The 21,945-nt window shown below is 48.2% G+C and overlaps 1 protein-coding gene across 1 annotated transcript; it reads left to right on the top strand.

The window, feature by feature from the left end:
• The first annotated feature begins 545 nt into the window (after nt 1–545).
• Nucleotides 546–20,352, top strand: TRIM35 (tripartite motif containing 35). Its single transcript, XM_043453572.1, has 6 exons — nt 546–1,070; nt 12,245–12,340; nt 14,522–14,752; nt 15,074–15,096; nt 15,925–16,043; nt 17,562–20,352. Exons 1-6 carry the CDS (start codon nt 636–638, stop codon nt 18,137–18,139), a joined length of 1,482 nt encoding a protein of 493 aa, XP_043309507.1. The 5' UTR covers nt 546–635; the 3' UTR covers nt 18,140–20,352.
• The last annotated feature ends 1,593 nt before the right edge of the window (nt 20,353–21,945 follow it).

Below are 21,945 nucleotides of genomic sequence, written 5' to 3'. Positions count from 1 at the left end.
GTGACTCGCCCGTCTGTCCAAACAAGACAAGAATTGGGTCTTCTCAGAGGTCTTCCACTGCCCCCTGCTCTCACTTGTTTCTTCCTTACCCCAGCAGGCAGGAACTAAACAGGCCAAAATAAGTAAACAACTAATTCAAGGGCGGGCATAGATCTTTCAAAGGGGCACTGCAAACTCAAGCAGTGAAAACGCTAATGACGCTGCAAGATCACACTCCACTTCGGAACCAAGAAGTAAGGAGCTCTGGCTTCTCCCACCTCACTGGCCTGAGATTTCCGGAAAGTAAGGAAGTGGCTCCTAGACTTCATTTTCCATTTGAAATCGGAAGTAGGTTTCAATGTTACGGAAACCCTAGAGGACGGTTGTGTAGTTTCTTCTTGGCTAAGCTTGACCGGCACGCCTAGAACCCGCGCTGACCGCAGAACAGATGGGCTCCGCCCCACTCTTCCGGGATTTCCCGAGCTGACCGGAAGTGGGGCGGAGCCCCCTAAGCACGCCCCGAACAATTGGCCGAGGCCACTGTCGCTCAGTGCTCCGAACGGAAGAGGCTGGGCGCCTCTCATAGGGTCCCGCGAGCAGTCAGGCGGGTGGGAGGGACTGGAGCGAAAGTTACCGGCTCGAGAGCCGGGAAGGCTATGGAACCGGACCCCGCCGCGTCCCCTGGGCCTTCCCGCTCCTTCAAAGAGGAGCTGCTGTGCGCCGTCTGCTATGACCCCTTCCGCGATGCCGTGACTCTGCGCTGCGGCCACAACTTCTGCCGCGGGTGCGTGACCCGCTGCTGGGAGGTTCAGGTGGCGCCCACCTGTCCGGTGTGCAAGGACCGCGCGGCCCCCGCCGACCTGCGCACCAACCACACCCTCAACAACCTGGTGGAGAAGCTGCTGCGCGAGGAGGCCGAGGGCGCGCGTTGGACCGGCCACCGCTCCCCGCGCCTCTGCCGCCTGCACCGCGGCCAGTTCAACCTCTTCTGCCTCGACGACAAGGAGCTGCTGTGCTGCTCGTGCCAGGCCGACCCCCGGCACCAGGGACACCGCGTGCAGCCGGTGAAGGACACCGCCCACGACTTTCGGGTAAGAGTTGCTGCGGGCGGGAGTTGGCCGAGCGCGCACGTGGACCGGAACCTAGCATCCTGACCGCCCTGCTCCAGCACTCCAGCCTGCCAGGGCTGGGTGTGCCCAGTCCCGTCCCTCTTCCCCCTGCCAGATCGCTGATGCCTCCTCAGGACCCCATCTTCCCCTGGTAACATACAGAGCCTACATCGAGCACCGCCCAGGGGGTGAGATAGGAGAGGAGAGACTGTCACCAGGAAGTTTGAGAATTGGGATGACAGGATGTTCTCAAGACCGCCCGCCCATCTCTGAAGGGCTGAGGCCCTGCGCCCTTTCTACCAGGCGGGTGTGGCTCATGCTCATTTTAGAAGCACAGGTTGAGTAAACCCAACAACCCTGGAATGTGGTAGACAGAGGGCAGAGGTGCAGCACCTGAAGTCCTGGTCAAGGATATGGAGCTTTTAGGTCTTCCTCCACATCCCCCACCTACTTTCTAGGCTGGCCCCATGTATTGGGTAGCTCTGGGGAGGCCTCTGGCCCTGGCCAGCTAGTTTAACCTGGATCACTCTCTCAGCATCCCCCATGGCTGGAGTTTCACTGGTTATAAATGAAGGAGCTCCAATATTTTGGCCACCTGATGTGAAAAGCCAACCCACTGGAAAAGACCCTGATGCTAGAAAAGATTGAGGGCAGGAGGAGAAGGGGACGACAAAGGATTAGATGGTTGGATGGCATCATCGACTCAATGGACAGGCGTTTGAGCAAACTCCAGGAGATGGTGAAGGACAGGGAAGCCTGGCATGCTGCAGTCCATGGGGTGCCAAAGAGTCGGACACGACTGAGTGACTGAACAACAACAAAAATAAAGGAGCAGCTTATAAGGAAAAACGAACATGAGGTTTTTGGCATAGGAAGGAAAATGATCAGGAAATCAGAGTTAGCCAGCTCAGGAGTTTTCAGAATTTTTGACCTTTGCTGGCCCATTGTTGTTCAGTTGCTCAGTCGTTTCTGATTGTGACCCCATGGACTACAGCACACCAGGCTTCCCACAGTGAGGAATATTGTTTTCCATTGTGACTCAGAACAGCCACATGTATGTATCATGTTCTGTATCAGTGGAAACAAAAATTCTGTGAAAATCTCTGTTGTAGTCTGGCATTTTCTGTCATTATATTTTAAAAATTACATAGGCTGTAAAACATTATTTTATTACCTACTTATATCTACTCATACATAGGTCAGACCCACAGTTTGGAGAACACTGGTTAGCTAGTCTGAAGATGAGTGTATTGAAAATAAGTATTTCAAAAAGTTGAAAATATTCTATAAGAATGCTTGTTCTTCGGATACTGTTTTAGTTTGTTTTAATGCCTTTGTTGTAGTTGTTTAGTCACTAAGACGTGTCTGACTCTTTTATGACCCCATGAACTGTAGCTTACCAGACTCCTCTGTCCATGGGATTTTCTAGGCAATAATACTGGAGTGGGTTGCCATTTCTTTCTCCAGGGGTCTTCCTGACCCAAGGATCAAACCCACGTCTCCTGCATTGACAGGCGGATTCTTTACCACTGAGCCACCAGGGAAGTTCATAATGAAAGTAGACAGTTCCATATACATTTTGGCAAAGTTCAAGTGAAGGAGAGTGTCATCAGCATGGTTACTTGAAGTGTTTGAACAGTGGTCCACAGCAATGCTTTTTCTTATTTCACCTGGCAGAACTGCCAGGTTCTGATTTCAGACAGCCGATGTATTAATAAGTGTGGGCATTCCGGGCATCCTGGGGCCTGGTGTCGAGGTAAGGGGACACCATGGATCACATCGTGATGAGTCACTGTGTGGCTGGCAGATATAGATCAGGAAGGTAGGTGGGGGTCAAGGCCAAGAACACTAAGACAGAACCTCCAGATGTGGGCTAAGCCAGGATTCAAGATCAGTGAGCCAGGTACCAGGAAGTACATACGGTCTAGTGACCTGTTACTGTTTATTCAACAGATGTCTTATACTGCTAGGCCCTGGGGATACTGCAGAACAGGAACTGAACAGTAATTCATACCTTCAAGGAGCTTTAAGCAGAGACCCAAGGAATACGGAGGTGTTAGGCAGGTGACTGTGGCTCAGATCATGAACTCCTTATTGCCAAATTCAGACTTAAATTGAAGAAAGTAGGGAAAACCACTAGACCATTCAGGTATGACCTAAATCAAATCCCTTATGATTATACAGTGGAAGTGAGAAATAGATTTAATGGACTAGATCTGGTAGACAAAGTGCCTGATGAACTATGGATGGAGGTTCGTGCATTGTACAGGAGACAGGGATCAAGACCATCCCCATTGAAAAGAAATGCAAAAAGGCAAAATGGTTGTCTGAGGAGGCCTTACAAATAGCTGTGAAAAGAAGAGAAGCAAAAAGGAGAAAAGGAAAGATATTCCCATTTGAATGCAGAGTTCCAAAGAATAGCAAGGAGAGATAAGAAAGCCTTCCTCAGCGATCAATGCAAAGAAATAGAGGAAAACAACAGAATGGGAAAGACTAGAGATCTCTTCAAGAAAATTAGAGATACCAAGGGAACAATTCATGCAAAGATGGGTTCGATAAAGGACAGAAATGGTATGGACCTAACAGAAGCAGAAGATATTAAGAAGAGGTGGCAAGAACACACAGAAGAACTATACAAAAAAGATCTTCACGACCTAGATAAGCATGATGGTGTGATCACTCACCTAGAGCCAGACATCCTGGAATGTGAAGTCAAGTGGGCCTTAGAAAGCATCACTACGAACAAAGCTAGTGGAGGTGATGGAATTCCAGTTGAGCTATTTCAAATCCTGAAAGATGATGCTGTGAAGGCGCTGCACTCAACATGCGAGCAAATTTGGAAAACTCAGCAGTGGCCACAGGACTGGAAAAGGTCAGTTTTCAATTTAATCCCAAAGAAAGGCAATCCCAAAGAATGCTCAAACTACCGCACAATTGCACTTATCTCACACTCTAGTAAAGTAATGCTCAAAATTCTCCAAGCCAGGCTTCAGTAATACATGAACTGTGAACTTCCAGATGTTAAAGCTGGTTTTAGAAAATGCAGAGGAACCAGAGATCAAATTGCCAACATCTGCTGGATCATTGAAAAAGCAAGAGAGTTCCAGAAAAACATCTTATTTCTGCTTTATTGACTATGTCAAAGCCTTCGACTGTGTGGATCACAATAAACTGTGGAAAATTCTTCAAGAGACGGGAATACCAGACCACCTGACCTGCCTCTTGAGAAACCTGTATGCAGGTCAGGAAGCAACAGGTAGAATTGGACATGGAACAACAGACTGGTTCCAAATAGGAAAAGAAGTACGTCATGGCTGTATATTGTCAACCTGCTTATTTAACTTATATGCAGAGCGCATCATGAGAAACGCTGGGCTGGAAGAAGCACAAGCTGGAATCAAGATTGCCAGGGGAGATATCAATAACCTCAGATATGCAGATGACACCATCCTTATGGTAGAAAGTGAAGAGGAACTAAAAAGCCTCTTGATGAAAGTGAAAGAGAGTGAGAAAGTTGGCTTAAAGCTCAATATTCAGAAAACTAAGATCATGGCATCTAGTCCCATCACTTCATGGGAAATAGATGGGGAAACAGTGGAAAGAGTGTCAGACTTTATTTTTTTGGACTCCAAAATCACTGCAGATGGTGATTGCAGCCATGAAATTAAAAGACGCTTACTCCTTGGAAGGAAAGTTACGACCAACGTAGGTAGCATATTAAAAATCAGAGATATTACTTTGCCAGCAAAGGTCCGTCTAGTCAAGGCAGTGGTTTTTCCAGTGGTCATGTATGGATGTGAGAGTTGGACTGTGAAGAAGGCCGAGCGCCAAAGAGTTGATGCTTTTGAACTGTGGTGTTGGAGAAGACTCTTGAGAGTCCCTTGGACTGCAAGGAGATCCAACGAGTCCATCGTAGAGGAGATCAATCCTGGGTGTTCATTGGAAGGACTGATGCTGAAGCTTAAACTCCAGTACTTTGGCCACCTCATGCAAAGAGTTGACTTATTGGAAAAGACCCTGATGCTGGGAGGGATTGGGGGCAGGAGGAGAAGGGGACGACAGAGGATGAGATGGCTGGATAGCATCACCAACTTGGTGGACATGAGTTTGAGTAAACTCCAGGAGTTGGTGATGGATGGGGAGGCCTGGCGTGCTGCAATTCATGGGGTTGCAAAGAGTCAGCCACAACTGAGCAACTGAACTGAACTGAACTGCGCCAGGTGAAAGGGGTCAGGGAAGGTATTTCAGGCAGTGGCATGTGTAACGGTCCAGAGCAGGGAAGCCAGATTTTCCAGTTACTTAGAGAATTTCAGAGTAAGAAAGAATGAGGATGGAGATTTAGAAGGAGCCAGGAGGTCCCAGGCTTGTCCTTTATCCTTAAGACTGTAGGGAGAGGACTTCCCTGGTGGTCCCATGGTTAAGACTTCACCTTCCATTGCAGGGGGCGCGAGTTTGATCTCTGGTTGGGGGGACAAGATCCCACATGCCTTGAGTCCAAAAAAGAGAACCCCAAAACATAGAATAGAAGCAATATTTTAGCAAATTCAGTAAAGACTTTAAAAATGATCCACATCAAAACGAAAAAATCTCAAAAAAAAAAAAAAAAAAAAGGACTGGGGAGTAATGGGAGTGTTTTAAGCAGAGGAAGGAGGCATCAGAGCAGTGGGCACTCAGGACTGTGTCTGAGGGGCCCAGGAGTCCAGTCCCAAAGATCTGAGGAGTGTGCTCAGCCTGGTGCCAACTGGCTTCACTTGTGGCATCAGCTGTGCGCCAGGGCTGTCCTGAGTGCGGAGGCTGCGGAGGTCAGTAAACCAGAGCCCTCGCCCGGTGGAGCTGGGGGAAGTCAGCCAGCAGAGAGTCAGGTTGTAGTTCTGGATGACTGGAGTAGGTGGAGGTGTAGGGAAGGTAGCATGGGAAGGCAGGAGAGGTGAGAAGGGGCCAATGGGGAGCCCCCAGAAGCTTTTACATAGGGGTTTGGCAATTTGATTTGTGTGTTGGAGACTAGGTTGGCAACCACATGAGGAACTCCAGCAAAAATAACAACCATACCAGACAACATCTTTTTTTAAAAAAAATTATGTATCTGTCTGTGCTGAGTCTTCGTTGCTGCATGCAGGTTTTCTCTAGTTGTGGCAAGTAGGGGCCACTCTCTAGTTGTAGCGCATAGGCTCCGTTGCCCACACTTCCTTGCTCCACAGCGTGTGGGGTCTTCCCGGACCAGGGATTGAACCCGTGTCCCCTGCACTGGCAGGGAAATTCTGAACCACTGAGCCACCAGGGAAATCTGCAGCCAATATGTTTTGAGCACTTACTATGTACCAGCTACTCTTAAGTGTTTTTGTCAACACATTTAATCCTCACAAAAACTCTATGAGGTTGTGTCTTAGTTTCCTATTGCTGTTGTCATAAATTGCCACAAACTGTGGTTGAACACAGCACAGATTTGTTATCCCACAGTCCTGGAGGTCAGAAGTCCAAACATCAAGGTGTTGGCAGGACTCTGTGCCTTTTGGAGGCCAGAGGAGGGTTTCTTTCATTGTCTTGTCCAACTTTTGGAGGCCCTTTCCTCCGTCATCCTGAAGTACATCATTCCAGCTTCTGCTTCTGCTGTCTCATTGTCTTCTCTGACTCCTTCTTGGAAAAACCCTCATGATTACAGGGAGCCCCTGTGGACAATCCAGGATGATCTCCCCATCTTAAAGTCCATATTTTAATCGCATCTGCAAAATCACTTTTGCCACATGAGGTAACACATTCCCAGGATTAGGACGAGGACATCTTTGTAGGAGGGTGTAGCAACCCACTGCCACTGCAGATTTCTTGACTGGAGAACCCCGTGGAAAGAGGAACCTGGCGGGCTACAGTCCATGGGGTCGCAAAGAATTGGATGCAACTGAGCACACATCCCTGGAGGAGCTGGTACTCAGCTTACTACACCTGAGTACTATTCTCCCCATTTTACAGACAGTAATATTGAGTCTCAGAGAGGTTAAGTAACTTGTCCAAAGTCAGAGCAGTTACTGTAGAGTTCACCTGGGGCCCTGCTCAGCTCTTACTCCAGTGAGGGACACTGATAGAACCTTCTCTGGTGTTGGGCTAAGGTCTTCCCTACCAGCCCACTTTTCTGGGAGCTGTGAGGGCAGCTGCCTCTGTGTGTGGGTTCTTAGAGGCTTGTGTGGATGAGGGCGCCCATCAGTGGGCCAGCAGGTATGGACTGAGTGCCTGCTCCTTGCCAGGCAGTGTGCGCAGGGAAAGGACACGGCAGTCACTCAGTCGTGTCCGACTCTTTGTGACCCCGTGAACTGCAGCACGCCAGGCCTCCCTGTCCATCACCAACTCCTGGAGTTTACCCAAACTCATGCCCATCGAGTCGGTGATGCCATCCAACCTTCTCATCCTCTGTCGTCCCCTTCTCCTCCTGCCCCCAATCCCTCCCAGCATCAGGGTCTTTTCCAATGAGTCAACTTCGTCGCATGAGGTGGCCAAAGTACTGGAGTTTCAGCTTCAGCATCAGTGCTTCCAATGAACACCCAGGGCTGGTCTCCTTTAGGATGGACTGGTTGGATCTCCCTGCAGTCCAAGGGACTCTCAAGAGTCTTCTCCAACACCACAGTTCAAAAGCATCAACTCTTTGGCGCTCAGCTTTCTTCACAGTCCAACTGTCACATCCATACATGACCACTGGAAAAACCATTGCCTTGACTAGACGGACCTTTGCTGGCAAAGTAATGTCTCTGATTTTTAATATGCTATGTAGGTTGATCGTAACTTTCCTTCCAAGGAGTAAGCGTCTTTTAATTTCATGGCTGCAATCACCATCTGCAGTGATTTTGGAGTCCAAAAAAATAAAGTCTGACACTCTTTCCACTGTTTCCGCATCTATTTCCCATGAAGTGATGGGACCAGATGCCATGATCTTAGTTTTCTGAATATTGAGCTTTAAGCCAAATTTTTTCACTCTCCTTTTTCACTTTCATCAAGAGGCTTTTTAGTTCCTCTTCACTTTGTGCCATAAGGGTGGTGTCATCTGCATATCTGAAGTTATTGATGTTTCTCCTGGCAATCTTGATTCCAGCTTGTGCTTCTTCCAGCCCAGCGTTTCTCATGATGCGCTCTGCATATAAGTTAAATAAGCAGGTTGACAATATACAGCCATGACGTACTTCTTTTCCTATTTGGAACCAGTCTGTTGTTCCATGTCCAGTTCTACCTGTTGCTTCCTGATCTGCATACAGGTTTCTCAAGAGGCAGGTCAGGTGGTCTGGTATTCCCGTCTCTTGAAGAATTTTCCACAGTTTATTGTGATCCACACAGTCAAAGGCTTTGGCATAGTCAATAAGGCAGAAATAGATGTTTTTCTGGAACTCTCTTGCTTTTTCAATGATCCAGCGGATGTTGGTAATTTGAAAAGGGAAAGGACAAGGCAGTCCGATCCCCTGCCTTCTTGGAGTCAGGTGGGCATGATCAAATACGTGCATGCATCCTCAGTCGCTCAGGCATGCCCGACTCTTTTTCGACCCCATGGACTATAGCCCGCCAGGCTTTTCTGTCCATGGGATTCTCCAGGCAAGAATACTGGAGTGGGTTGCCATTTCCTCCAGGGGATCTTCCGGACCCGTTTCCTGCATTGGTGAGCAGATTCTTTACCGCCTGTGCCACCAGGGAGCAGGGGATGAGAGCCTCTGCCTTTGCAGAGCAAGCCTTCATTCTGTCTGCAGTTTATGGAGCATCAGTGTGCTTGGTGAGAGGACCGGGCATGAGGACCTACCCCCAGGAAGCCTGCAGCCTTTCCAGGAATGTGAGACACTGATGCTGGTATGAAGTGGAGGTGCCCATGGAGGGGCAACTAAACCACACTGGGGAAGTCAAGGCAGTGTTCTAGAGGAAGTGAGGGAGGGGCCCAAGTCCAGTTTTCAAGGCCATGTGGGATGGTTGAGTGAAGCAGGTGGGGATCGGACAGAAGCCGCTGTCTATGTGAAAGGACGTGCTGTAAAGCTTTAAATACTGTAGGAGATTATCTTTATGACCTCAGCGGAGGGAGGTATTTCTTAAAACCAAGGAGCACTAATTCTGATTTGTCACCTTGTGACACAATGCTGCTGATCTTGATCTTCACATAAATGGGATGAAACTGTATGTACTTTCCTGCAAAATAATATATACATATACTTTTTGACTTATCTGTATATGTATCAGTAATTTGTTCCTTATTTGTTGCTAAGTAGCTTTCCACATGTAAAAGTTAAAATGTTAATTGCTCAGTCGTGTCTGACTGTTTGTGACCCCATGGACTGTAGCCCACCAGGCTCCTCTGACCATAGAATTTTCCAGGCAAGAATATTGAGTGGATTGCCATTGCTTTCTCCAGGGGATCTTCCCGACCCGGGGATTGAACCCGGGTCACCTGCATTGTAGGCAGTTTCTTTACTGTCTGAGCCAGCAGGGAATGTCTGAGCCAGCAGGGAAGCCCAGCTTTCCATTTAATAATATCATCATTTATTCACCCATCTCTTGTTGATCGACATTTGGGTCATTTCCAATTTTTTATTTTCCTTAAGTTTTTAAGATGCGTTGTTCAGTTAGACATGTATGGGAGGAAATTTTCATTAACATACTAGGTTATTTAAGGAGTTGGGCGAAGTATGGCCAGAATTACAAGTGTTTATTCTCCAGAATTAAAGACATTGACAGTATGTTTGATGTCAACAAATTTGGAAATAAGATGGCACATTTGACAACACAAAAGACAATTGGACAACACAGTAGTAGCTCCCTTAATGACACAGGTTGGGTAATATTGTGGTTAACACTGTGGCCTTTATTTTGGGGCAATTCTGCAGAGCCTGGTTCTGCTGCTAACTATAATTTTGGCAAGTTACTTAATTCTTCTGGGCTTCTTTTCTCTTCTATGTGTTAGGAATATAGTGCCTATCTCGCAGAGATGTAAGAATTCAGTAGAATGATATCTGTAAAGGACCTGATTTAGGGCCTTGTGCAAAGTTCATGCTCAGTAATAACTGTTCATTAGTGATAATACAGACTTTCCAGGCGGTGCTAGTGATAAACAACTTGCCTGCCAGTGCATGAGACATAAGATATGTGGGTTTGATTCCTGGGTCAAGAAGATCCCCTGGAGGAGGGCACAGGAACCCACTCCAGTATTCTTGCCTGTAGAATCCCATGGACAGAGGAGCCTGTCAGGCTATGGTCCATGGGGTTGCAAAGAGTCAGACACGACTGAGGCGACTTAGCCCAGCACACAGATAATACAATCTTCGGTAACTCTCACCAGTGAGCAACTCAGAGAAGGGCACATATTAGGACTGGGACTTGCTGAATTAAAGCAGAACTCTCCAATGATTAAAAAGTTTGAGAAAGACAAGGGACTGTTACCCACTTCCTTCTTCATTGCCCCATAATTCCCTAACTCGAGGTTGAAGGGCAGAGGGTCAGGGGTGTGTTCTTTGGGGCCAGCACACCCCTGGATAGCGTGTGTTGGCAGTTGCTTCACCCCTGACATTCACAATTATTTCACAAATAATGGAATTTTTCTTGGGAATAATATTACATAACTTTGCTTCAGAACATCTCGTCCCATCAAATAACACATTGGGATGACATTTCAGTGGTTTTGTGGGACACTCATGCTGATGTTATTTTGTTATTGAAGTGACACACTTCAGAGATATTACAGAAAACAATATTTTTTAAAAGTCTGTTAAATATTGTCAAGAAGACCATAAGGATGACCAGAATGAATTGAAAAGAAAGCTAAACCTGCAGTAAAGGAAACCACTGTTTATTTTCTGTAGAAGCGTGGCTGAAAGACTACACTGTGGAGGAGGACCCATGGGCTAGTTATGTACTGCTCTGTGACAGGTTACTCCCACATAGTGGCCTCAAACAAAAGTGTCTGCCGTCTCATGGTGTCTGTGGGTCAGGAATCTGGCATGGCCGGATGGGTGTTTCTGCCTCAGGGTCTCAGAGGTGCTGCAGTGTGGACCAGGGCCGTGGTCTCATCCGAAAGCCTGAGGCGGCCAGGATCCCCACTCAGGCTCACGTGTGTGGTTGGCAGCAGGATTCAGGTCTTCATGGGCTGTTGGTTGGACACCCTTACTTCCTAGCCCCATGGGCTGCTCCGCTGGTTGGATCACTTCCATCTGAGGGTGAGAGAGCAAAAGAGGGTGAGAAAGTGTCCGTGCAGGCTTTTTGTCACCTCAGCTCATCTCCCGTCACTTTTGCCATATTCTGTTGATTAGAGGGAAGTCTTTTGTAGATCCAGCCGTCAGGGAGGGGCTTTCAGCAGTGCAGTACTGGGAAGTGGGGATCCTTAGGGCCATTTCCAAGGGACATTGATGTCCCTCCCACATGTAGAGCACACTCACCCCGTCCCAGGATCCCCAGTCGTCTTGTCCCATTTCAGCATTAGCTCAAAGTCCAGGATCTTGTCATCTAAACCAGGCCCAGGTGGGGATGAGGCTTTAGGGACTAAAAACACAGCTTGAATTTACCACTCTGTTAACTATTTACATAGCGTTTACATTGTACTTACAACTGCTTACACAGACTTTTACACTAGCACTGAAGCATTTTTACATAAGGGACTTGAACATCCTGGGATTTCAGTATCTGTGGGGATCCTAGAACCAACCCAGGATGACTGTGGTTTAGACAAGGTCCTGTGGGAAGAACTTGGTCAACCTCGTGATCAGACCTGTTCTTTCATGACTGTAAACCAGTGCAGTTCACGAAGTTGTGAAGGGGGCCTGTGAGCACATTGTTGACCCCCAGCTCGGGTTCAGTGCTCCGCCTGCACCAGCTTTAGGCTTTGCAGGATGTCCTTTTGTTTTGTCCTGTGACCAGCATGGGAACTAGTCTCTACCTCCTCAGCTGTTTGCCCATCTGTATCGGGTATAAACAGAGGTGCTGGGTTAGAGGGTATAGGAGGCCCTTTGTGCCCTGATGGTGTATAGATCAGGTGCAGGGTCAGAGCTGTGCTTTCCCCACTGTGTCCCCCAGCATGTGGCTGGACCGGGTTCAGTAAATAATGGTCGAGTGGCTCCCATGCTGAAGTGCACCTCCAGCTGTGATGTGGCATGCTGCCTCCCTGCCTGGCCTCCATCCCTAACTCACCTCCTCCTGGTCCTTCTTGGCAGGCCAAGTGCAGGAACATGGAGCACGCGCTGCGGGAGAAAGCCAAGGCCTTCTGCGCGATGCAGCGCTCCTACGAGGCCATCGCCAAGCACAATCAGGTGAGTGAGCACTGGGGCTGAGGGTGCAGACGGGTACCTCTGGGACTACTGTGGGGCAGAGGTGCGGATGGGCTGGCCCTGGCCATGGTCAGCCTTCACCAGCCCTGCTGGCGAGCACAGCTGTGCCCTTGGATGCTGACTGTGACTTCGTGGCATCTTTAAACACCTGGGCGTGGCCATGCCAGCAACCACCGAGTGGCTTCTGCAGCCCCCTGTGCCTGTGAACTCAGACTGATCACAGGTGCCGTGCTGCACCACCTGCTGGGGTGCTCAAACCAGCGACGCCCCCATTCTCACACCTCACGTCCACTGTCTCCAGAATGCACCTGTCCACTGAGCGCTCTCTCCACTGCCAGCATCTGTTCCAGGTCGCTGTCACCGCTGCCTGCCCTCCTACCTGGGCCCTGTGCTTTTGCTTTTATATGCAGTCCACACTCCTTGCAGTGGACTGATCTTTTAAATAAAATAGATGGGTTCTGTCACTCCTCTGCTTAAAACTGTCCAGTTCAAGCTCCTCACCAGGGCCTCGAGGGCCCTCATCCAAGCCCCATGCCGCCAGCTTCCTCTCCCCCCAGGCGTGGCCCGTACCGACTGCCTGGCCGGCCTGGTGTGGGATGCAGTGGGGATGCCTGTGTTGTGTCCATATGTCCAAGAGACAGCCCCTATCTGTGCATCCAGCTGCTGTAGAATTCTCACGTAGTTGTGGAGAGTCCAGGATTCTGGCTTGACTAACGCTTTTCCTCTCAGTTCAGTCCATCCTGGTAGATGAGAGGTGAAAGTTTGTGTCTTCCCCTTTACTGAGAGGCTCCATGGCTAGTGTGAGGCTGGCTGGAGCTGGCTTTGCACTGGCTGGCTTTTCCTGCCCACTCTGTTTTTTATCCCCCTGTGTGATAAGAATCCTCCCAATTTCACTCTCTCCCACTGTGTATTGCCAGTCTTCTTACTGATGTTCCAGCAGTGCCGTCTCCGCCTTTGCTTTTCTTTGGCTATTAGTAAGTGTGTGCTTCCTTTCATAAGAATAATAGCCATCTGTATTTCTTCTGTGAATATTCACATTCTTTTTCTTGGGATGTTTGTCTTGTCTTCTTACAGAGACTTAAGAGCACTTTGTATATGAAGAATAACAATCTCATATATGTTGGAAATATTTTTCTAGTTTATCCCTTTTCAATAAATCGTGCATGCTCAGTCTTGTCCAACTCTTCGCGACCCCATGGACTGTAGCCCTCCAGGCTCCCGTCAATGGGATTTTCCAGGCAAGAATACTGGTGTAGGGTTCCATTTCCCCCTCCAGGGGATCTTCCTGACCTAGGGATTAAAGCCTTGTCTCCTGCATTGGCAGACAGATTCTTTACCACTGTGTCATCTGGGAGCCCTTTCAATAAATCATTCCCCTCCCCTTTTGGTCATTTCCTCCTGTTCAGTGAATCATTTTGTCATGTTAGCATGTTATTGATTCAGTTTTGAAATACTTTCTACTATTTTTTTGGGTAAGCATCTACCGTATCTATCAAATTTGAAGTCCTAATATTGGAAGGGAAGTGATTTTTAAAAATCGTTGCTGTTTGCAACAGTTCATTTCTGTGATTCAGAGTTTCCCTCACTATCGTACAACCTATGCAGGTACAAAATATTTTTGAGGAATTTATAGAATTACAGTTGTCCTCTATCAGCATTGATTTTGTTTTATTCATTTATCTAAACAATCTCATTATGCTGTTTGACTTTTTTTTTTTTTTTTAATTTTTTTATTAGTTGGAGGCTAATTACTTCACAACATTTCAGTGGGTTTTGTCATACATTGATATGAATCAGCCATAGTGTTTGACTTTTTTATTTAAAACATTTCTTTTTTAAAAAAACTTTTGGCCGTGCTCCAGGGTCTTCGTTTTGGTGGACCAGCTTCGTTGCCCCGAGCCATACAGGATCTACGTCCCATGCACTAAGAGGGGAATCTCAACCACTGGACCACCAGGGAAGTCCCTATGGTGTTTGACTTACTTTAAACTTAAAAATAGGTGCTAAGAAAGCTGCATCTATATTTTATCTTCGGAGGTTCTGCACGTGATTTCTTTAAAAAAAAAAATAGAGTTCCTTCGCTGAACACCTGGGGTCACCGGCTGCATGATGGCTGAGGCTCCGCCCCACCTCTCCCCCGCCCGGCCCCGCCCTATGCTGCAGGTGGAGGCTGCCTGGCTGGAAGCACGGATCCGGCGGGAATTTGACAAGCTCCGCGAGTTCCTGCGCATGGAGGAGCAGGCCATCCTGGACGCCATGGCCAACGAGGCAAGGCAGAAACAGCACCTGGCGGAGGAGAAGATGAAGCAGCTGAGGGAGGACACGGAGGCCTTGGCCCACGAGATTGAGCGGCTGCAGATGGAGATGAAGGAGGATGACGTTTCCTTTCTCATGGTGAGGAGTGCAGCGTCCAGATCTAGTGACAGGGGCCAGATGTCAGGGGCCAGTGGGGACCCTGAGATCAGCAGCTCTGGCTATATTGTTTTATAAAGTATCTATTTATTTATTATTTTAAAATATTTATTTTGGGGGTGGTATTGCCATCTTAACAATATTATTAATAATTTAATTATAGCAATATTAACCTTGACATTATTAATTTAATAATATTAAACTTCTGATCCATGAACATGGGATATATGACTCCTTTTGAGGTCAGAGATTTATATGTTTTCTCTGTGTCTACGTTTGTGTGTCTGGTTTTTTCTTTTTCAGAAACACAAGAGCCGAAAACGCCGGTAAGTTGCCAAGTCCAGTAGAGGGAGGGGAAGCATAGGCAGAAATATCAGGGGTGCAGCCTCAGATGGCCCCCAGGCCAGGCAGGTGGTGAAGCCAGCTGGTGCGTACTGAGGCAGCAGTGGGACCGGCCAAGTGGAGAGTCCTTTTTCAAGACACCGACTTCCAGTCTGCCCTGGTGTAGTGTTGTCTTCCTGAGGGTGGCGCGTGACCATCTACTATGTGGGGGGAGATTGTCATCCTGCATGGGGCTCGTAGTTCTCTGACGGTCAGCCCAACATTTAACCTTGTTTCTTGGTCAGCCTCCTCCCTCTGACAGTCTCAGGACATACTGGTTTGTGTTGACGGTTGTTGGGGTCACGGAGATGAATATGGAATAATTGTGTCCCAGTCAGAGCTGTACAAAGATGGAAGAGAATGCTTTAGGTGGTAGTGAATCCCCTGTCACTGGATGTGTTCAAACAAAGACCAGTGACACTTTCAAAATGTGGGACTAGAGGGCCCCTAAGGTGCCTTCCGACTCAGACATCCTATGAGCGGATATATGTGTATCATTTCTGCTCACACGCAATGAAACCTTGTCTGAGAATCTCCTGTTTATATTTATCCTGGCGAGGGCAGGAAGGGCTCTGGTACTGAATCCTGAAGGGTGTGAGCTGCCCAATTGGCTCCCGGTTCTTCTCCCATCAGAGCCCAGTGTAGGTTTGTCTTGAGTAAGGCAGCCAGGGAATGTAGGCCTGAGGCAAGGGATCCTGTTTCCAGCTGACCCAGTTAGGCCCAGAACACCTGGCCCTGGCCTTGCCCCCCCAAGCCCACTTCTCCTTTCCCAGCCTCTTCTGCACAATGGAGCCGGAGCCCATCCAACCCGGCATGCTCATCGACGTCTGCAAGTACCTGGACTCCCTGAAGTACCGCGTCTGGAGGAAGATGGTTATGTGTGTCGAATCTGGTGAGTGGAGGCCCCAGGCAGGTGTAAGAGGCTGGAGGAGGTCTTGCTGGGCAGAGGGCCAGCTGAACTCACTCCTTCGCGCCTCCTGCCCCATAAGACCTCCTCTTCCCCGCACTGGTCACTTTTCCAGCCTCTTTCACTCAGGTCCCTGTGCCCTGCTCCACTCCATGTCCTGCTGCTCAAACCATTCCTGACAGAGCGCCTTCCTCTTTTGGGTCGTGACACTTGGCCACCTCTCCGGAAAGAGCAGCCGACTTCCCTTTCTATTCAGAACCATATTGTATATATAATGAAAGAGAAGAGCTCCTCAGTTTAGGGCCGCCTCTCCCAAGGTGATTCTAGCCCATGCAAGTCACTGTGGACTGAATGTGTCCCCGACCGAATTCATATGTTGAAGGCCTAACCTCCATGTGATGGAATTTGAAAGCAGGGCCTTTGGGAGGTGATCATAGTTAGAATTGGTCATGTGGATGGGGCCTTCTGATGATCAGATTAGTGCCCTTTTAAGAAGAGACACCAGAGAGCTGGCTTCTTTTCCATCTCTCCCTCTGCTTTATAAGGACACAGTAGGAAGGCAGCCATCTATAAACCAAAAAGAGGGCCCTCATCAGAATCTAAGCATGCTGGAACCCTGGTTTCAGAATTCCAGAAGCAGAACCATGAGAAATAATTGTAAGCCACCCCATCTCGGATACATTTGCAGTAGCATCCCAGACTGAGACATGATTTTATGGGGAGAAATGTCAGTGACCAGGGCCATGTCACATGCTTTTCTAAGGTGGTACAGGCATCTTGTGAGGTTCACTGGCTTCCTGTGGCTATCCTCACAAAAGACTGAAGTCTGGATGCTTTAAAAATGACAGAAGTTTATTCTCATGGTTCCAGAGGCTAGAAGTCTAAAGCCAAGGTGTCCACAGGGCCACACTCCCTCTGAAACCTGTAGGGGAGGATCCTTCTTTGCTTCTTCCTAAATTTTGGTATTTTCTGGTGAGCTCAGCGCAGGCAGTTGCAGCACTGTGACCTGTGCCTCCATCATCAGAGGGCTTTCCCCCCCATGTGACTGGTTTTCTTTTTTATAAGGACAACAGTTATATTGGATCAAGGGCTCCCTCTCTTCCCATCTGATCTCATCTTAAATTGTTAACATCTGCAAGAACCTCATTCTCAAATAAGGTCACCTCCTGAGATGCTGGGGTTAAGACTTCAACATAGCTTTTTTGTAGGGCACATTTTTTTTTTTAACTTTATTTTGTATTGGGGTGTAGCCAATCAACAATGTTGTGATAGTTTCAGGTGAGCAGTGAAGGGACTCAGGCATACATATACATGTATCCATTCTCCTCCAAACTCCCCTCCCATCCAGGCTGTGCAGGGCACATTTCAACCCATAATGCCACCCCCAGCCCAGGGCAGCCCCTTTTGTTCACTGGGCCAGGTGGAACACAGTGGGTCAGTTTAGGGGGACCCGAGGCCACAGGCTGGTCTGATTTCCCCACTCTCTTCCCTCTCTGCGCCCAGTGCCTTTCAGCCTTGATCCCAACACCGCGGCTGGCTGGCTCTCCGTGTCCGACGACCTCACCAGCGTCACCAACCACGGCTACCGGGTGCAGGTGGAGAACCCGGAGCGCTTCTCGTCGGCACCCTGCCTGCTGGGCTCCTGCATCCTGTCGCAGGGCTCACACGCCTGGGAGGTGGACCTGGGGGCGCTGGCCAGCTGGCGCGTGGGGGTGGTGCGGACGCGACAGGATGCGTGCACCGAGGGCCACGCGCACAGCTGCTACCATGACACGCGCTCGGGCTTCTGGTACGTGGGCCGCACGCAGTGCGTGGACGGCGACCACTGCGTGACCTCGGACCCCGCCACGTCGCCGCTGGTCCCCGCCATCCCGCGCCGCCTGCGCGTGGAGCTGGAGTGCGAGGAGGGCGAGCTGTCCTTCTATGACGCTGAGCGCCACTGCCACCTGTATACTTTCCATGCCCGCTTCGGGGAGGTGCGGCCTTACTTCTACCTGGGCGGCTCGCGGGGTGACGGGCCCCCGGAACCACTGCGCATTTGCCCGCTGCGCATCACCATCAAGGAGGAGCTGGACGGCTGAGGACCCCCAGGCCCGCCGGACTCCGCTTGTATCTAGCAGTCGGTCCCAGTTCCTTGCTGTCCCTTCCCAAAGCCACGCTCGCCTTGGTACCTCTCTACCGCCTGTCTTCTTACCAGGATCTTCCCATTGACCTACCCTGTCATTTTCTGTGGCTCCAGGCCACGGGCCTCTCCCTCCCTTTTTTTTGTCCCTTCTCTCCCCTTATTTGAAGTCAGCCAGAAGACACTTCCTGGGTCAGGCTTTTTCCAAAGTTGTGGCATCCTCTGGATGTGAATTTCCTGATCCAGATTCTAAGATTTCTGGGGATAATGTTTGTTTCTAGAATGGGTCTGTTTAAAAAAATGTAGGTTTTTTGTTTTTTTAAAATCATTTTCCAAGTGTGGTGAGGCCAGCAGATGGGAGGGGACTGCTGTTGAAAAGAGTTTGTTACTTACAGTTCCTAGGAGAAGGGGTGCTGCGGTGGGGCGGTGGAGGGGACCAGGGGACGCACCAGAGTCCTTAGGAGGCAAGGGGCGTGCCTTGCATGGACAGGAACAGAGGAGGCAGGGTGCTGGGTGAGTGGGTTTATGGTCGGCAAATCTGAATACTTTTCACAGGTTCTGGGGCATAGCGGCTGCCCCTAGTTGTCCTGAAACCTGAATGTGGGTTGATTGTGCATGTGTGTGTGCTCAGTCATGTCCAACTCTTTGTGACTTTATGAGCTGTACCCACCAGACATCTCTGTCTGTGCAGTTTTCCATTCAAGAATCCTGGAGTAGGTTACCATTTCCTATTCCATGAAATCTTCCTGATGCAGGGATTGAACCCGCATCTCCTACATTGGCAGGCAGCTACTTTACCGCTGAGCCACCTGGGAAGCCTGTGGGTTAATTAGCCCAGGGGATTATTGGCTTGGAGTGGAGCCCGGTGCCAGCTTGGCACAGGTGGTTGGGGTACCGTCTTGCATGTAAAAGGTTGACTGCATTCAAAAGGTGTACTCACAGGGGAGTTGTTTGCTGTCTGCAGGAACTTGCTAGCCAGGGAAGCCCCAGGAGCCAGAGTGTCAAGAATTCAGAAAAGAAGAAAATATGGTTATTCCAGCACCATTGCCATGGCTTTGGGCAGGACCCATGCCCTGGCTTGTCTGTCACTTTATACCGGTATTTAAAGCTGCTCCGTGGGCCTTGGTGGGGCCCTTCAGGGCGAGGGTGGGGACAAGGCTGCCCATCCAATCGGCTCTAACTTATAGATTAAGACTTCCTGCACAATTTCCTCTGAACAGAGTTTCCAGAGCACTTTAAAAAACAATTTAAATACGCTTTTCACTTTCCTCATGTGCAGATGAGATAGTAGATCTGGAAGGTGATGGATGTGCTGCAGTCGTGTGGAGGACCTTTCTCTGGCTCCTCTCTCAGGTACAGGAGGAGGAGGAGAGGGGCCCTCTGTGTTAGGACGGAAGGGAGGCGGTTCTGTCCAGGGAGGGGTTGGTGTCAGGAACGAGGAGGAGGGGGCTCCAGGACTCTGGTCTTTGCTGACCTCAGCCTGCTCATTCTTGTTCTACTGCCTTTTACATCATCCTGATTTCTTCTACCCCAACTGTGCCTCCAGATTCCTATCCCCACATTTTCGTCTTCACACATGCCTATGGAGAGTTTTTAATTGTTACCTCACTGTGTCCTGGGACAGGGAATGTCTCCCCGTAGGAGCAGTGTTCTAATGAAGGTGTTTTCTTTACTGAAGACTCACAAACTTTCTCCTGCTTGTGTCTCTTGGTTCACCGAAATGGACATTTTAAACAGAAATGATGATTCAAAACTAAAAATTGGTTGTAAGTGTGATGTGTCCATCATTGGTGGCCAGGGGAGGGAGGTGGTAGGATATATCACTGAGTCAAGGGGACCATGTACAGGAGAGGGGTGAGGATGTTGGCAAAGGGGTGGATGTGAGCTGAGCGGCCCCTCTAAAGATGCTCAGACTCAGCAAAGCTCAAGGCACTTTGGACCCAACACATCTGAGTCCAGTATGCACTTCTGCCATAAAGTATTTTATCTAGCCCATCAAATGCAAATCACTACCTAATAAATCTTGATCTGAAACTATTTTGTTAGTTGTAAACTTTTAAAAATGTTTTTCCTTTCCACCTGAGGTGTTGGAAGGGCTTTGTTTTGATTTTACAGGATATTGTGGATTGCCTAGGCCCCTTTTTACCAAAATAAAGTGTTTGAGCCAAAGCACACTTTTTTTTTTTTTTGACATTTTCCTTTCAGTGTTCTCATAAGCAAAAAATTTCATTCACCTTGTAGCATGTATTCAGTGTTTTTGTTTTTGTCATTGGATAATCTATTATATGGATATATACTGCATTTTACTTACCAACTCTTTGGTTGGTGAAAACATTTTGATTGTTTTCACTTTTTGCCATTATGAATAATGCTGCTGTAAACATTTATGTGCAAGATTTTGTGTGGACATGTGTTTTTTGTTCCCTTGGATAGGTAACTGGTGCAGACTTGCTGGATCATGTGCTGACTCTTGTTTAACCTTTTGAGGGACTGCCAGGCCATTTTTCCAGTGTGGCCGCACCTTTGTATGGTCTTACCAGTAATGTAGCGAGGTTCCAGTTGGTCCATATCCTCATTAGCGCTTGTTACTGTCCGTCTTTTAACTTGGGCATCCTAGTAGATGTGAGGTCTATCTCATTGTAGTTTTGACTTGGATTTCCCTAATGCCTCATGGTATCGAGCCTCTTTTCAGGTGCTTATTGTCCATTTGTTTACCTTCTTAGGAGAACTGACTTCAGATCCTTTGCCCATTTTAAAATCTTTTTTTGTTGTTTTTACTATCCAGTTGCGAGAGTTCTTCATACATTCTAGATACAAGTCGCTCATCAAGTACATGATTGCCAGAAATTTCTACCACTCTGTGGTTGTATTTTCACTTTCTGGAAGGTGTCCTTTGAAGCACAAAAGTTTTCATTTTGGGGTCCGGTTTATTTTTCTTTTTGTTGTTTGTGTATCCTTTGACATTGCCCTTAAGCCAGTCGATTCCAGGTTCTAGGTCTTGGCTCAGGCATGGGCAGCCATCTCAGCATGGGTAGCTGTTGTGTTGACAAGGAGCCCTAGTTCAGGAGCCCATTCTTCCCTTGAGCCCTCCTACCCATGCGATGTGATAATTGAGTGTGTGCATGGGAGCCCAGGTAAGCTGTATCTGGAAGTTTTATAAGCTGGCAGCATCTTTGGTAAAGAGAAAGCAGCCGGAACCAGAAATCCAGATTCCTATACCCAAGTCCCAACCGTATGATTTATGAGCTACTGAGCCTTTAAGCCTCTGCTCCCTCATCTAAATGAGGATTTAGGGTACCTACCTCAGGTTGTTGTAGAGATTAAATAAGGGGATTTGGGGGGCACACATACTTTGTATTATGTCCTAAACATACTATATAGACTCAGTGCGTGTTGGCTAATTCTTCAGAAAGTGGAAGATTTTGAATGCTGACATTATGATTCATGTTAATGAAAAACCCCAAAGGAAATTGAGAAATGAACTTACATTGGGAGTGCTTAAATTTCTTGAGACTGGAAGGTTATAAACATAAAACTTACATTTATTAAAAACAACATGGGTAAATTGTGATGTTGTAATGACTTGAGAAGACTAGGATTTATAATATAGACATGCAACACACAATTTGTCTCTAAATTTGTGTGTGTTGTTTGGTGAGATCACCCACTTATGTGGCTGTAGATTCAAAAGGTACAAAAGAACAGCCTCTCCCACTTCTGCCCAGACACTCAGCTCCCTTCTTTGTGGACAGTCATATTACCATG

Source organism: Cervus canadensis, chromosome 30 (assembly GCF_019320065.1).
Source record: "Cervus canadensis isolate Bull #8, Minnesota chromosome 30, ASM1932006v1, whole genome shotgun sequence".
Classification (NCBI taxonomy): domain Eukaryota; kingdom Metazoa; phylum Chordata; class Mammalia; order Artiodactyla; family Cervidae; genus Cervus; species Cervus canadensis.
This window is presented reverse-complemented; position numbering and strand designations above follow the sequence as displayed.